Raw genomic sequence first — 17,317 nt, forward strand, 5'->3', positions numbered from 1 at the left:
CGAGCGTTAATACGAACCTAGGAAACGAAGCCGAGTTACTCTGGCATGCTTGCATCACACTGGCATAACTTCATACGATTAATTGCATGATCCCAATTGATAATCCGACCCTCGTCAGCGAGGCGGGGCTTAATTATCATAACGGCTTGCAATAGCATAATCACACCCACTCGCATAAATTAATACGATTATCTCTCGAATTAGCATAATTTATGCGCACAATTACATTTCGGACGAGAAGCCGTGCATGTGTGTCGAGTGCAGCAAGACGTTTTTCTAGCGCTCGGCCTACAAATATATATTTTTTTCTTTTCCGCTTGTGAGTTAATCTGTGTTTTCCCCGGATATTTTAGAGATGGCAATTCTTCTGCTGTGTATCCTCCTGATGTCCCTCCCGGCCATATCTAGTGCCACACTCAACTCTACAAACAGCTACCCTCGTTACTTTGCGTCCATACTTGTTGCTCGATTTGCCACTACACCTAATGAAACAGCTCACACACACTTCTACACTCCATCATTGTATCCTTTTAAACCCTATCTTTGTCCCATTACTTCACCAGCACGCCTTCCAAACTTCATTTTGCTCTTAAAAATAACACCATCTGCGAGCTACTGCTATTCGTCCAAGGTTCGCCGCTCTTCATCCTTTAACAGAAAATACTTGTGCAAACTATTAATTCTACTTTTCTTATTTCTGGGTGGTATTGAGCTTCATCCTGGCCCAAATGTAAAGAACTCATATAATTCTGCAGATTTTTCTGGCAGAAAAGGTGTTGGTGTTCTACATGTCAACATCAGAGGGCTTGTGATTAAATTAAGTCAACTAAAACTAGAAGTGGCAAATCTTGACCCGGACATTTTTTGCCTAGTAGAAACATTTCTCACTCCTGCCGTCAATGACTTGCAGATTACGATTGACAACTACAACCTTTTTTGGCTTGACTGAGGATCTAAAGGAGGTGGAATTGCCATCTATTTTCGTAATACTATTGCATGTTCACCAGCTCACTCCTTGTTTAAAAAATGTTGCTTTGAAGGTTTGGCTCTCAGAATAACTCTCCCAAATAATCAACAGATATTGGTAGTGTGCTGCTATAGACCGCCTAGTGGTAAGGATGTTGAAGCTGCATCTGCACTGAGAGAGCTTTTTGGGGACCTCCCTAAAGGTGAAATAGTTTTAGTGGGTGATCTAAATTGGAATTGGATAAACCCGCCGACCGTGGCCACAAATTTTACGGATGAATTTAACCTGTTTCAATTAATAAATGTCCCCACAAGACACAACCTAAAAAATCCGGGACAGTCAACTCTGCTTGACGTCCTATTGACAAATGACCCTCACAATTTCGCACTGACTGGTGTTCTGGGTAATAACCTTAGTGATCACTCCTCATTTTTGGGGTGAGATCATCAGCCAGACCCAAAGCCCCCCCTAAAATTGTTGAGAAGCCCTCTATGAGGCACTTCAGCACTCAGGCATTTACTAATGATGTGCTTCACTCAGATATTGACAAGGTCTGTGATATCCCCAATCTGACTACGGCTTGGGAGACTTTCAGGTACGCATTTCATGCTCCGTTGGTTAGATTTAAAACTAAAGGCAACGGCCCACCATGGTATGATCCTTTGATTACAAAGCTCATGAAAACTAGGGACAAGGCTTGGGCATGTGCTCAGAAAAGTAATTTGGTAAATGACTGGCTAGAATACAGGGTTTTAAGGAATAGATGCGTCAAAAAAATACGGCATGCAAAAAATTCCTACTTTTCCTCCACTCTCCTGGAATAACACGGAAATGGCAGGATTTTTTGGAAAACAATCAAATGTATCGAAAAGGTATCCAAAACAGACAATCTGCCCATTGAGCTTAACCGAAATGGGGAATATTTTTCAGATCCCAAAAAAATAGTTGACAATTTTAACCTTCATATTACTGAAGCTGGTAATCTTTTTGATAATGTATTGGGAGTCACCCCTGCTCATGCAAATTCCTACACCCCTGTCCTAACATTAAACGAATTTAGTTTCTAGCCAATCCACGAAAGTAATGTTCTGAAACAACTGTCCTACCTCAAAGGGTCCTCCTCTACCGGAGCAGATAGTTTTCCCATCTTTGCTCTACTAACTGTTGGTCACCAAATATACAAACCTATAGCCCATATTTTCAACCTGTCCATCAAAGAAGCATCAGTTCCTCTAGAATGGAAACATTCCTATGTCTGTCCACTTCACAAAGGGGGCCCTAAAGACGACCCCAATAACTACCAACCTATCTCAATTTTGTCCCCATTGATGAAAATTTTTGAAAAATTATTGAACTACCAAATTAGCAGCTTCCTGTCCACCAACAATCTACTACATCTAAAACAATCTGGGTTCCGAAAAAATACAGCACCACATCTGCTGCATTAGACTATCTGAATCAGATTTACAGTAGCGTTGATAATAAGCAGTACTGTGCCTGTCTTTTTCTTGACCTGTCCAAAGCTTTTGATAAAGTAGACCACAACACCCTGCTTAGTATACTAAGTTGCCTCGGTTTTTCCGAAAACACAGTAAAATGGTTCAAAAATTACCTCTTTTCTCGCACTCAAACTGTATTCACAAATGGTTGGAGGTCAAACAGTGTTAAGATAACAAAAGGGGTTCCACAGGGTTCCATCCTCAGCCCCCTATTGTTCTCTCTTAATGTTAATGACATGGGCACTGACCTAGATCATTCCAGGGTAAATCTTTTTGCAGATGACACGATACTGATTACTGCTGGCCGCTCTCTGGATGACGTGATTGCTAAGCTCCAGGGTGATTTCAACAAACTACAACATCAGCTAGTTGCTCTTAAACTAGTCCTGACTTCTAGATTTGAAGCTTTCGTGACTGCAAGGATCCATACTCTTTGGTTCTATTCGGTAGTCACGTAAGTAAAAAAATAAAACAAAAATCACGACGTTTCGGCCACAACACAAGTGGCCTTCATCAGGTGAAAGGACCAAACTGTCCAGCGGACAGCGTTGGAGTGAAGAAAGCCAAGCGCTGGTCGCCTCCTTTTAAGCTGTGAGGGGGTAAACGGTAAACGCCTTGACGAAATAATTTTCTCCGATACCAAGGTCCTTTGCAAACCGACAGGTTATCATCAGAGATTTGTCCACGAGGCAATTCAGATTTACAAACACAGACACAATTTCAACCGAGAAGAGGGTTTCAAATTAAGCAACCATTGGAAAGATGTTCTAAATCGAACCAAACATTAAACTAATTTCCAATGGTACAGTATATTTATTCTAGTAGTGGCACTCCAAACTTCCAAGGTGGTGTATTATCACCTTATGCTAATTCCAAGCTTTGTCAGTAATACGTTTTATGCTAATTTCCTTTGTCAAGGCGTTTACTGTTTACCCCCTCACAGCTTAAAAGGAGTCGACCAGCGCTTGGCTTTCTTCACTCCAACGCTGTCCGCTGGACAGTTTGGTCCCTTCTCCTGATGAAGGCCACTTGTGTTGTGGCCGAAACGTCGTGGTTTTTGTTTTATTTTTTTACCTACGTGACTTTACCGAATAGAACCAAAGAGTATAGTCCTGAATACCTCCAAAACCAAGGTGCTATGCTTCTCACCGGGACTAAAGCAGGAAGTTATTTTTCCCCAATTACATTCCTTTAATAATTATCAAATAGAGCAAGTCAAGATCTATAAGTATCTTGGGGTCATCCTGGATTCAAAACTGAATTTTGAAGATCACATTGATTATATTGGTAAAAAGACAAAAATAAAAATTGTTTTTCTGTATCGACACAAGCACTGCTTCCCCCCTATGTTCCGTTTGGAATTGATAAAAGCTACCATACTGCCTCTACTTGACTACTGTGACATCGTGTATAAATCAGCCCCAAGTACTGTACTGAAGAAACTTGATTCCATCTATCACTCGGCCTTAAGATTTACATTGAACTGCCCATATAGGACTCACCACTGTGATCTCTACATTGGGTCAAACTTAACATCTCTTAATGTTCGACGGCTTGTGCACCAGATCTTATTTATTCACGATGTACTTACAAAAAAATCTGCAGACTACCTTCTGGATCTCCTCACGGTTTCAAAGAACAAATTTGACCTCAGGTCTTCGCTCATTTACCAGCTTCACATTCCCTATTGCCGTACAAAAACCGGAGGAAGGGCCTTTGCTAATGATGCCCCCAGGGTCTGGAATGCTATTGCCAATAAACTGCAACTTGAATCACTACCTATGAGATCTTCACTCAAAACTGCTCTAGAGGAATTGTACACCCCTAGCTGCCACTGCTATTCATTGGCGTAAAATAAAATAAAATGTTTCGCTCCGGATGACCGCTGCAAAGTATTAACTGTATTTTGATTTAGTGTGCTGATCTTAAAGGTGCATTGAAAAATGTGATACTCCGACTGATGCTCCTGTTGTTGTGGAGTGACTCATGCAGCCAGCTATGGCTACAGGGTTTGGTGTTACATGTTATTTATGTAGTTTATTGCTAAAAATTCGGTCACAGTCCCTATGATCACTGTTACATTGCATTTATGGCTTTATTTTGGTGATTTCGAAAAGTTTTTTTATTGTAGTACGGAGTTAGACTGATGGCCTTAATCTTAGTTGTCTTGTGGTTGTTGTTGTTGTTTGACTTGCATTCCACTGGGATTTTTGCACACAGCGTTGGTATACGGTGCTATATAAGGAATATTTTTTTCTTGTATTTTCTGTTTGCACAGTCCTCATGGAAGTGCACACAGACTGAGGGTGTGTCCGCGTGTATTGTTCAGGCACTCAATAAACATTGCTGCATGGTAGCGCTTCAGTCATTGTTTTAATTAAAGCAAAAATGTTATATAGATCTGATATTACAATACTGTGATAAATTATCCAGGAAAACAAATCTCACATTTCATATTATTGGCACTCGACAGCCGTGTCTATATGTGTTTCTTCAAGTTTCCATATCTGTACAGAAAGAGACAAGTATATTTAGAAGCTTACACATGACAATTGTCATATATTACTCAATGTACGGTTCTTCAACTATATTTTCTGCTGGGTTACAGAATACAATTGGTGTGTATTGGCACCCACAAGACACCATATGTTATGACATCATAGATGTAGATGTCATAAGGTATGTACGTGACAGCAAAGCTGTACCTCTTGATCTCCAGGACTCATATCTCTATCTATTATGAATCTATTATCTTACTGATCTCTCTCCTTCCCCTGCTTTGTGTTTATCTCTCTATTAAACTATTTTAAACTACTGTCTGTTCTCCTATAACATGGTAGTTGTGTTCCCAAAGAACACTGCGTTATGGAAAAATTGCGATAACAGATGAGATGCGTAAACAGGCTGAACAAAGACTGAGGTGCGTGGGTAGCATCTAGAAGCATCCTGCCTGGGTACACAACCGCTCATTCCTACTCAAGCGACATAGTTCTTTTAACTGAACTGTGTTATAAAAAATGTGTTCCCTAATACATTCATCGCGTTATATACAATTTGAGTTATGAAAACACACGGCATTATAGGGGAAGACTATTTTTTTGTACCAGGTAAGGCTCACTGAGCTGTATAGCTCTTTTTTCAGAAGCGACCTGGTCACAATTGAAAGCTCAAAAAAGTGGCTTATCACATGGAAATGTATAGCAGCCAAATACTCTAAACGCACGTTTCTAAATCTGGAGGCAAAAACCAGAGCAGGAGAAAAATTCACGCGACCCACAACCCCCTAAATACCAGGCGAGGTAGTTAACATCTTGCCACCGTGGCGCCCCATGTGCACGAGTAAGGTGGATTGCAAGGTCCTGAGTGATGATGAAGGCCTGAGGAGGGCTTCATCCGACATGGTGACGATGATGTTGATGTAGTTAATGACCAAGGACCCAATAACATTGTGATGTCGCTTGGTATAATGAAGCAGAAAAATGTCAATCCAGCCTATATCCTGGGGAAGCTCACATGTCCGTGGGCCCTCTGGCCACTCCACGAGCTACTGTCGTGGGTGGGCCACATCTTGGCCATGCAACTGAGTACGGGACGTGCTTCCTTCAGCGTGAACGTTGAAGTGCTGGCGCCGCTGCTGGGAGCTCACCTGCGTGCCGCGCGGAAGCGGCGCTCGCTCCATGTCGGATCTGTCCCTTCAGCACGCTCACCTCATACTCTCTCTTGCGGAGTCGCTCCACCAGAGCCCTTTGTTTGCTCTCAGCCTGAAGAGCGGCAGTGAAAATCTTGTTATGCATTAGTGCCGCAGGGTGGCGCAAATCGTAACGCTTGCGATTCGCAGCAATAATTGCCTCGGTTCGATTCCCAACACGGGCATATTTGTGCGTGGAATTTCTATGTTCTCCCTTTTTTTCATGGGTTTCCTCCTGGTTCTCCAGTTTCGGCCCATAGCTAATAACGTACAATGTAACTGGCATTGGCCAAACATCTCAATGTAAAAAAATACCCACGAATTATTTAATTCGGATTGCATGCAGCAACATCACCCCCCCCCCCCCCCCACTGCGAAAACTTTCCTGGGTACACAAGCGAAATACAACAAAAATAATACAACATATGACTTGAGCTGGCTGAGAAGAATCCTGAAAAGAAACCTGAGCATATCAAGGTTCCAAAGACTGAGGAACGAAAAAACAAGAACTAGGACAGAAAACAACTCTAATGGAGAAGACAACAGGAGGTGAGGCGACAATGGAGTAGACACAAAATGAGAATGAAACTGGAAGACCAAATTTGGCACCACCACACGCATGCAGATGGATCGTAGAGAGCAGGGAAACAGAATCAGACAGATGGATGCAGCAAAGAAAGATCTGGAAGAATAGAGACGAGGATTATCCGAAGCAAATGAGTTACAGATTCAGGGCGTAAGACAGTGAGAGGTGCTCCTTCAGCCATATCGTCACTGTTAAGCTGAAGAAAGAGAATTGAAACGCTATGTAAACGCAACTCTGATGCTTGAGCAATGAATGACAGCCATGTACTGATGGTGGCAATGTACAATGTGCAGTCAGCACAAACAGTGGTATAATGTGTGACTCGGGGTGTTTTGTACTCTAGTTGCGTGTTAGTAAAATTATGCGATCAAGACAAACTATGACTAGTGTTTGCCAATTATGGTTTTATCGTTAGGGACAAAGCAATAATAACCATTGCAATGCAAACAGCGTCTTACTCCATACAACTACAAGCTCAACACATTTGTCAATAACACCGTGACCTTAAACGGGTGACCAATCTGAGCAATCCTATTTCTCTACCATATGGCAAGCACGCATAAATTATACATCCAGGTTTGATCATACATCCAAATTATACATCCAGGTGTGAGAAATGTGACGATAGCTCCTGGAGTGGCGTGACCAACGCTGCCCAGTCCACTGGAGAGCAGGCCTAGTAGAACACAGCTGTTTACAGATGTGGTCCATTTGGTTCGGGTGGCTGCAGTCGCTGTGCTGTGGGTCATCTTAAATTTCCCACTTGAAGAAGACCCGTTTAGTTTGTTGTCCTTCCGCTGCACCTCCGATTAGCACGGTTGGCTACGTACGGCGCAAAGAAGTTCAATATACGTACATAAGGATATGTGCAGCGACCAGTCAATGCAAGAGCACCAGTTTTCATGGCCAAAGTCACGTGGAGCAGTGGTGAGGTGCTCAATGAGGCTTTTACTTTGGGCAATGGCCCATCTCGACAGGCCATAAAACTGAAGAAAGTGCCATTGCCAAAAACGTTGTCTATTATATATTTTTTTCTTTTACAGCAGTCTTATTGACAAAGAGGTTGAGCTCTTTAGTTTGTTGTGCTTGCACACCACCGCTAACGCAGCATTAACACATATATTTTGTTCCATAAACCCAGGGGCATTACACATACAAATATTTCCAATCGTTTGTCGCATGGACGCGTGGCATGCGCAGCGTGACGCACGGGTCGCGTTATTCCCGTACACTGTCGAGTGAAAAAACTTTGCATTATTGCAGAAACTAAAATTCAGTGTGTGGTCAGTCTAATCAATACAAACCCCTAAGTGTCGGCAAGGGAACAAAGCAGATCGGTGATGCAATTCACGGTGGTCAAACATTGACGATTCATTGTGAAGTTTAACGCTGCCGATGGGCACTCCGTGTGGGTTAAGGCCCTGGCTCGGGTTCATAGTGGTGCAACGATGCCGTTGCATGACACCTTCTGCAGTGCGACGAGAGCGCAACCGCGCGAAGCTCACCTTGCCATGGATGTCCTCGCGCACACAGCTGTGTGTGTACCTAGCAGCAGGTTGCTTCTCTTGCAGCGTTAACACCACCCCCTGCACATGCGGGATAAGGGGAAGGAATGTATGGAGCAGGAGACCAGGAACGTGGGAATATCTTAGTGTAAGTGGAGGCTTCAGAGCACGATCATGAACCCTGACCAGAATCTACCGTGACTGGTAAACTAGAGCCCAACGCACACCCCTGTAAACTAGGATATGAGTATAAACTTGGACATTATCATTCTGAGAACCCCCCGGCACCGTTAAATAACATCATCTGTGTTGCTCACCCATCAAAGATACCAAGCAACGTGACTCGTATCTGCACGTCGAATTTTTTAGTTTGTTACCTTGCATTTATACACTGAATGATCAATTAATATGTTGGTTGAGAAGGAACTTCACACAAAATGTAAGACTATCCAATCTGCAAGAAATAAGGGCCGCTGCCGTGGTGTAACGGCTATCAAGTCGAACCAATTATTTGGCGTTTCTGCGGCGTTGGTGGCGCAGAAGCTCAATGAACAAAAAACTGCAACTCATTCTTAAAGGACACTGCCTCAAAAGAAAAACGTACATATTCCATAGGCGACGTTTTGGGCAGCGGCCTTTTTTTAATGGGTTATCAAATTGGGCGTGCAATGTGGAGGTCGCCAGTTCGACCTCCCCATGCAGCAGCTGAAACGACAGTGTGCGTTTCTTTACCCCCCCCCCCACCCCGCCTCTGTCCACCCACAGCAGCATAAATGTTTATGCCCAGAGTTAGTCAATCGGCAGTTCATGTGTGGTGTTCTGGCCAGTGTAGAAGAGTACGCCAAATACACTCTGCAGAGGAGACCTTGAGCGCTCTTGCGCCAGTAGTGGCGCGAGCAAGCAGTGGCAGGGTTTTTCCCGTTGTCCGATTTATCTTTACCTTTCAAGTAAGGGGCCATATCGCAGCTCTTTACCACAGTGTGCGGGGATCCTGTTTGTGCAGTGAGCGGTGGTGCAGTGGTAAGCGCCCTGCGCTACAAACACAGCAGTGATCGAGTTCGATTGCTGCTCACGAACAATAACAGTGGTGAATATTTGAACTTCTCCTGGGTATCCCTGAGGTCAACTCAGCTTTAAATAAGTACCTGGTGCATGCAGTGTGTGAAAAACAACATAATCACTCGGGAGACAATGGCCGTCGGGCGTGGTGTAGGCCATCCATCCCCCTTGTGCGCCGTGCCGGCCTTCATAGGTGCTGCTCGGTAACAGCACTCTCGCCCAAACAGTCTGTTAAGGCTACACGGGGGGATCTTTGTCTTTAAACCCTTGTGCAGGGCACGAGGGGCAGTGCCACCCACCCGGCGTTGCTTGAGGTTGCGGCCGAGGTGCTGCTCGGATTCCAGCTGCGCCCGTGTCTGCTCCAGCGCCTGCCTGAGCAGTGAAATCTCCTCATTCCTCCTGTCCACCTCCTCGCCCAGATCCGACACCTTTTCCGCGCGTGCCGCGGCCGTCTGCTCATACTCGCTGTGGGGGGTTTCCAGAAGGGATGCCACGGATTTGGTCCAGGACCAAAGTGTTCCACCAACAATGCTGCACGTAATATTTCGTCTAATATCGAGGGCGTTGTGAGCACAGTGTTTGAGTTGGTATAGGATAGAGCCTAAAACGGTTGCATAATTAGATCATAGGTCATAGTATAATAAATAAGCAGGCAAGAGTCTGTCACTCCGCACAATGGGCGTATAAAATAACGTCATTATTCAACACTGGTTTTCTGGCCCAATGTTTTGCAGCAGCGTTCATTTGAGCAGGACAACTCTGAAACAGTTTCACCTCTTGGGTCTCAGAATGGGCCCCGCAGTGTGTAAGGTTGGCTCTTCCTTAGAGCATCTGACAATGTCGTGGCATATCTTTAACAGGCCTGCCTTTGCTGACGAGACTCAGAAAGTCAAAAACCTGTCCAGAGTTTTCCCACTTCATCAAACGCTGCTGCAAAATATTTGTCCAAAATGTGTATAGGCTGATGGACTAAACATTTATTTTTGCGGGGACAGATTCTCATCCATTCATCATTTTTGCTTAAGCGTGCAGACTATGCTGAGCATCCCTCTCCAGGAGCCTCACCGCAGCTTCTTCAGGTTTCCCTCGTATCCCTGCAACAGCGTGTCCTTGTGCTGCAGCTGCGAGTGCAGCGCGCGCACCGATGCCAGCAGCGACGCTCGATCCTCGTGCCGCCTCTCGCTCAACGCCGCCCTCCCCTCCCTCGGCGTCACCGCCAGGGGACGGGAGCCAGGCAACTCCGGCGTCTGCAGCAGCTCGGCCAAGGCCTGGGCCAGATCCAGGTACTGCATTCACGGACAGAGAGTGCAGCAAAGTGCAGCAGGTGTCACCGTCGCCTGCACTAGCTCAGTCAATTTGCACGCAACATCTGATTTTATTCTCGTACTCCCGTCCTTCTGAGCTGGGCAACGGCCAATTCATCGGCAGCAAAGGCCCTGAGACCATCTTTGAGTCCGGTCAGGGACCACTCTATTTAAACTAAACTATTAAACTATTTAAATTTTACCAGGTAAGGCCCACTGAGCTCTATAACGCTTGTTCTCAGAAGCGACCTGGCTGCAAATGATAGCTCAACGATGTGGCTTATCATGTAGAAATTAATAGCAGCCAAATACTCTAAACGCACGTTTCAAATTGTGGAGGAAAAAACTGGAGAACCTGGAGAAAAATACACGTGACCAGGGGTACAGAGACATGCAAACTCCAAATATACAGGCATCAGGATCGGGATCGAACCCACAATCTCCTCCATACCAGGTGAGGTAGTTAACATCTCGCCACTGTGGTGCCAAAATGTGCGACTCGGTCTGCCACTGACTACATCCACAGTGTGGGTTGGTGTCACATTGGTCTCAGGCCTGGAGGTTGGCCGCACATGGGCCTTGGCCGGTACGGAACCTGTCGAGCATGGCAGCTCGAAGCAGGGAAGATGAACGATGGGGTCGGCGAGACCGTTCCTCAAGCCACCCTGATACCACCAACGTTATATGGTGGCCGATGACCAAACCACTCAGATCTTGTTAGATCTCAACACATGTGTTGCGCTCAAATTTATAGGATGTAAAATACATCCAATTAGCATTCGACTCTACTCAAACACAAGGTCCAAGTGTCCCCCTGCTCACTTATCTAGGTTAAATTTTGGTTTAAAGCTTTCGTGACTGCAGTGATTCATATTCTTGGTTCTTTCGGTGGTGGAATAATACATCATGTAGAAGGGACCAGTCTCAATCGGACTACTGCTTTTGACTTTGCAGAAAGTGGTACTTCTTGTATCAACTATGGAGATTATCGTGAGTCAACCACTCTGCCATGGAATATTCGGGCCCCAATGCACTGCTTACAGTCCGTTTGGTGTTACATTCTGAATTGAAATCTGTATTGAAGTACGAGGGTTAAAAGCAAGTTAAAGGTACGCAGTGCACTGTAGGTGGAATATAAATTCACGGACAGAAACGAAATGCTTTGTCTTCGCGCCGTACACGTTTGTGTTGCAATGCCCTTCCTCTGTGCACACTGGCACCCTGGCTGGCCTCGGTGCAAAGCGCCAGGCTGTGTGCACATTGACGATGCCCCCGGGTGCATGTGCAGTGCGTGGCTCGTACGCTTCTCTCGCTGAGCTCCAGGCTCTCGATGGTCTCCAGTCGAGCCATGCGCTCCATAGCAGCCTCTGCCATCACTGCCGAGAGATTACTCTCTGCCTGTAAAACCACACAGCGCCCCGTGCAGTTAACCCTTTCCAATTCTGATGACGTACATGTGCATCATCAGTTTTTCTTCCGATTCCGTTCCAATGACGGATGTGTAAATAAAATAACTTTATCGGTACCGAGGCTCCAACAAGACCATGAAAGAAAGCGTGTGGCACAGTTTGGTGCCAGCTATCATCGAGTGCGGTTGTGTCGCTAGGGTTCTTTATGGTGAGTATAATGTCATTAAAAACAACGATGCTATACCTCTCTACATAAAATTAAGGAAAACAGTTTGCGCGTTCCGAGATTCAGCAGTGAACGGTGCACCCACCCTGTAACTTGCTGATGTCTCGAAAACGGGAAAGGGTTAAACAAGCGCTCACCTTTCCCACCGCAGTCTCCAGCCTTTCTCGGGTTTCCGAGTAAAGTCTGTGCAAGTCCTAATTTTACTAAGATCTATTATGGACTATACGAATTGCTAAAATATGAAGTACAAACCCTGTGAGATTATGACTTTTGATGAGTTAGAGTTTTAAAAGGCTTTAAGTGAATCCAAATAAAAACAACTTGACAAAGAGTAAAATAGTGTGCTATTACTGTCTTGTAATTAGACAAAGAATCCATTGTTATATCATGCAGAGCAGCACAGCCCTTTGTGCTAGATAACAACTCACAGAAGCATGCATCACAGAACTACCTCTGAAATCTGTTCAAGTGACTTCTGGTTCACAGAGTAGGGGGCAGCACGTTCCCACCTGCCCTGTTACAAAGTAGTGTTCATCACATTTCATTGAAACTGACAAGCTGAATGCAGAACCGAATTTACTGTGATGGGTTATTTTTGTGTAGTCATTGGTGACCAGGCTGAGACCATCAACTCACTGCACTTGAGAAGCTTATTTTAAGCACAAGTTTAATAGCCTGGATTTTAAAGCCAGGATGATCTCAGTGGTGCCAGCTTAGCCACTCTGACGCTCTGTGCAAAGGTTTAAAACTGGACAATCTTGTAACAATGGGGTCAATAAGAAATGATTTACCCATTCTGGCAAAAAAACAGGAGGTGTTAAGATGTTCAAAAACCAAATAGATACCTTTTGCAAGGCATCAAGTCTGCATTTACAACACCATACTTGTGACACAATTTGCTCTGATAATAATATACGCATTGTCTTTGAAACTGATTGGCCGACACCAGAGACAGCCTTCTTCATGGCCTTGTCTCACCAGTGTCAGACCAGAGAACGCCAAAAGGCAAATAGTACAAGGCAATGCGAGTATTATACTTGCAAGGCAATGCGAGTATTATACTTGCAAGGCAATGCGAATGTTATACTTGCAAGGCAATGCGAGTATATACTTGCAAGGCAATGCGAGAATTATACTTGCAAGGCAATGCGAGTATTATACTTGCAAGGCAATGCGAATATTATACTTGCAAGGCAATGCAAATATTATACTTGCAAGGCAATGCGAGTATTATACTTGCAAGGCAATGCAAGTATTATACTTGCAAGGCAATGTGAATATTATACTTGCAAGGCAATGCGGATATTATACTTGCAAGGCAATGCGAGTATTATACTTGCAAGGCAATGCGAGTATTATACTTGCAAGGCAATGCAAGTATTATACTTGCTACTTTTGTCATAATTTTGAAACTGGCAAAAAGATACATCATGGTACCTCCTTTGCCAGTGTCAAAATATATGAATAGGTGTTCCCCTTTTTTCTGGCAACAAAATAGGTGTTACGAAACTGAAACCTTTTACATGAAATCATGTCTGCATTAACCACAGATACGTGTGGTGAAAATACAAATAAAAACATGCTCTGACAGTCTTGATTTGAAGCTTTCGTGACTGCAGGAATCCATACTCTTTGTTTCTTTCGGTAAAGTCACGTAGGTATAAAATAAAATAAATCACGACCTTTCGGGCGCAACACAAGCGTCCATCATCAGGTGGGAAAGCATGCTCTGCTGCTGAGGCTTTTAAAACAGTCTGCTTTTAAAACAGTCTGCCTCAGCAGCAGACCATACTTTCCCACCTGATGATGGACGCTTGTGTTGCACCCGAAACGTCGTGATTTATTTTATTTTATACCTATGTGACTTTACCGAAAGAACCAAAGAGTATGCTCTGACAGTATATGTATTGTCTTTGAAACTTATTGGTCCACACCAGAGACAGCGTTCTATCATATTTGATAGTGCACGCCTTTTGGCGTCCTCTGGTCTAACACTGTTTGAGACGAGGCTCTAAAGAAAGCTGTCTCTGGTGTGGACCAATCAGTTTCAAAGACAATGCATATACTGTCAGAGCATGTTTTTTGTTTGTATTTTCACCACAAGTATCTGTGGTTAATGCAGACATGATTCCTTGCAAAAGGTTCAGTTTGGTGTTTTAACATCTTAATACCTCTTTTGTTGCCAGAAAAAAGGGGAAAACCTATTCTTATGGCAAAAAGATCCCATGAAGAAATATGGGTCAAGACTTACATCGGCTTCCCCTGCAGGTAGTAATGCGAGGAACTCCTCTTGACGCTTCACTTCTTGGGCAAATTCCTGCTGAAGCACTGATTTACTGGTGCTCACGGTCACTAAACGTGCACACACAGACAGGCAAACGTTGTTATGAAGCACCGAATAAGATTGCATGAAATACAAAGCTCTCCCGTATAGACACAACAGACTGTTGGGGCAATTGCTTTTAGCGAGTAGCACCTCTGAAGGTGGGCACGGCGCATGAGGGGGTTGGTGGCCAGCACCATGCCCAACTGCCTTGATCTCAACAGTGGTGATGTTTACATATCGCACCAGGTCCTCATTTGAGGCTGAATCGACCTAGGGGAGGTCAAGGACCAGTTCAGATAATCGTCACTGGCGGTGGCCGTGAGCGAGAATCGAGCCCGGGTTGCCGGGTTCTCTGCGCAGCATGCTAATCACTACACTTACCACTCCCATACAGGGCCAGGGTGCAAAGACGATCACACTCAACCACACATTCCCTTCAAAGATAGGAGGCACGTGCTGCGAGGATCTTACACTCAGGCCGCAGTTTCTCCATGGCCTTGAGCCGGGCCCTCAGCTCCACAAGTGCCTCTTTCTGCCGCTGAATGACCTCGTCGTGGCGGTGACCCTCGCAGCGTGCTGCCCGCTCCGCCGCATCGCTCTCCTCGCCCACCTGCACATACGAGTGTTTGTCAGAAGCCTCTCCATCCCCATCTAACACGGCCACGGTGGACGCGCTCCGCCTGTTTGCAAGATCCTCCTCTGTGCTCACCTCCTCTATCCTCTCCTCCATGTCTCCTCACCTGCTGGCGCTGCAGGGCAAGCCGGGTGGATGTGCTTGCCTTCATCTGGGACATCTCGGCCTGCAAGTCCTCCAACTCCGCCCTCTTGTCGTTCAGCGCTCTCTGTTGCTCCGTAAACCTGTCTCCATATTCCCTGAGGCACATTGGTGCTTCAAGCATTAAGAAACATGTCATGTTCACGACTGCTTCCGTGTCCTAACCTTTTCACCCCAACATTGAGATGTATGACGGCCTGATTCTGTGTTGTGATTAAGGGATGTTCTTCGTAAATTAACCAATTGACAATACTAAAAACCATTCTAACACTTTTTGTAAATGATTATAACTCATCAGACAGAAAAGGGCATGCAGGATGGACACAAGCAAGAGGACTGCAATCTCATGACCACCTGGCAGCTCAGGAGTGGGCTTGGGCCACTGACTCTTGCCTTCAGAGCACTGGGCTCCAGTCACACACAGCCACATCTGGCCTGGGCTACATACTTGTTCCCACGACCAGAGCGAGTGGCTTGCAATAGGAAGGTTGCGAGTTCAAATCACGGCTGCAAGTTGACTCAGCCCATCATCCCCCCGGGGTCATGAAAAAGAGTACAACTTTGTGAGAGAGTCAACAGCAGTTGCCCCGTGGATAGACTCGCCCCTGCCATAGGAATGTTAAATTTCCACCACTGGCTCAGAGCTTGTAACCTCAAATGCTCACTTGGGCAGGAAATCACTTTAACTTGTTTAACGATCTAAGCGGCGAAATTGTCTGTGTTCCCGCAGCTGCTGGCCCCGCATCAAGAACAGTGGCTTTATTTGTTAGCATCGTGACGTATGTAAGTTGAACTTCATTTGCACCGTACATTGCCAATCGTGCTAATCGGAGGTGCGGGGGAAGGACTACAAACTAAACATAAAAAGCAGTTATAAGGAAAAAAATTTTCAATAAAAATTTAAGTGCACAGCTCCAGTGCCTTGCTAGATGGCCGCAGAAGTGTATCTGACAGCGTGCGATGCAGTGACCATCTTTGTTCAATGGTTAGCCAAAAGCTGCTGCGAGGATGACCAGAGTTTGCGTGATGGTTTATGCTCCTTGTATGTGTGTACGTACATATGTTAAACTTATTTTGCACCGTACATAGCCAACCGTGATAATGAGAGGTATTGTGGTTCGTTTGTGGCAGACAAAGGAAATCGCCATGACGTGTCGACAGGTGAGTGTTGTACCGGAGCTGCTCGTTGGCCTGCTGCAGCTGCCGGGTCTGCTTGTGCGTTAGGCGGGAGAGCTGCGTCACGTGGCGCTGCAGACGTTCGTGTTCCATGCGTGCCTCCCGCAGCTGGGCGCGCCCGTGCTCCACCGCCACCTTTTGCTCTTCGCTGAGTTCACCTGCACCAGCAGACGACACCGCAGTAACAAAAGTGCTTGCCACAAATAAACCACAATACCTCGTCAAGGAACATAAACCGTCACGCGAACTCCAGTCATCCTCACAGCAGCAGCTTTTGGCTGGTCACCGAACAAAGACAGTCACTGCATTGTCCGCTTTAGGATGCACTTCTGCGGCCGTCTGAAACGCTCCTCCTTCCAATATTAGGAAGTCACTGGGAGCTATGCACTTTTAAATCTAGATTATAACTCATTTATTTAAAACTGCTTTTTTGGGTTTAGTTTGTTGTAATTTCCCCACACCTCCGATTCTTGCAGTTGGCTACGTACGGTGCGAAAGAGGTTCAACATACATACAGCGCCAAAGACAAAGAGCCCCTGTGTAGCCTACGTGGACTGTAGACTCGAGTGCTGTTAGCACCTATAAATGTATGTCGAACTTCTTTCGCACCGTTCATAGCCAAACGTAGCCAACCGTGCTAATCAGAGGTACGGGGAACCAAGGCCGGCACGGCGCACGAGGTGGCGGTATGGCCGGGACCACGTCCATCGCCTTTGTCTCCCTGGTACTGAAGTTTACACCCCGTGCCAGGTGCTCATATAAGGAAGGCTAAGTCGACTTACAGGAGGTCCAGGACC

General features: G+C 45.4%; 1 protein-coding gene across 4 annotated transcripts in view; it reads right to left on the reverse strand.

Moving 5' to 3' along the window:
* The window catches only part of LOC116947037 (forkhead-associated domain-containing protein 1), a 77,266-nt gene that overhangs the window by 13,284 nt on the left and 46,665 nt on the right, over window positions 1-17,317 (reverse strand). For 3 of the 4 annotated variants that reach the window (XM_032962412.2, XM_032962409.2, XM_032962410.2), the window contains exons 23-31: window positions 16,519-16,678; window positions 15,310-15,442; window positions 15,041-15,179; window positions 14,495-14,595; window positions 11,911-12,006; window positions 10,370-10,590; window positions 9,604-9,769; window positions 8,246-8,326; window positions 6,113-6,227 (exon numbers count right to left, since the gene is read on the reverse strand). In XM_032962412.2, the coding sequence (XP_032818303.2) occupies window positions 6,113-6,227; window positions 8,246-8,326; window positions 9,604-9,769; window positions 10,370-10,590; window positions 11,911-12,006; window positions 14,495-14,595; window positions 15,041-15,179; window positions 15,310-15,442; window positions 16,519-16,678 (1,212 nt within the window). Of the gene's footprint in view, window positions 1-4,820; window positions 4,974-6,112; window positions 6,228-8,245; window positions 8,327-9,603; window positions 9,770-10,369; window positions 10,591-11,910; window positions 12,007-14,494; window positions 14,596-15,040; window positions 15,180-15,309; window positions 15,443-16,518; window positions 16,679-17,317 lie in introns of those variants that run through there. The other variant, XM_032962411.2, reaches the window with a different exon arrangement.

This window comes from Petromyzon marinus, chromosome 28 (genome assembly GCF_048934315.1).
Source record: "Petromyzon marinus isolate PM22_M1 ecotype Great Lakes invasive population chromosome 28, UKy_Petmar_22M1.pri1.0, whole genome shotgun sequence".
Classification (NCBI taxonomy): Eukaryota; Metazoa; Chordata; class Hyperoartia; order Petromyzontiformes; family Petromyzontidae; genus Petromyzon; species Petromyzon marinus.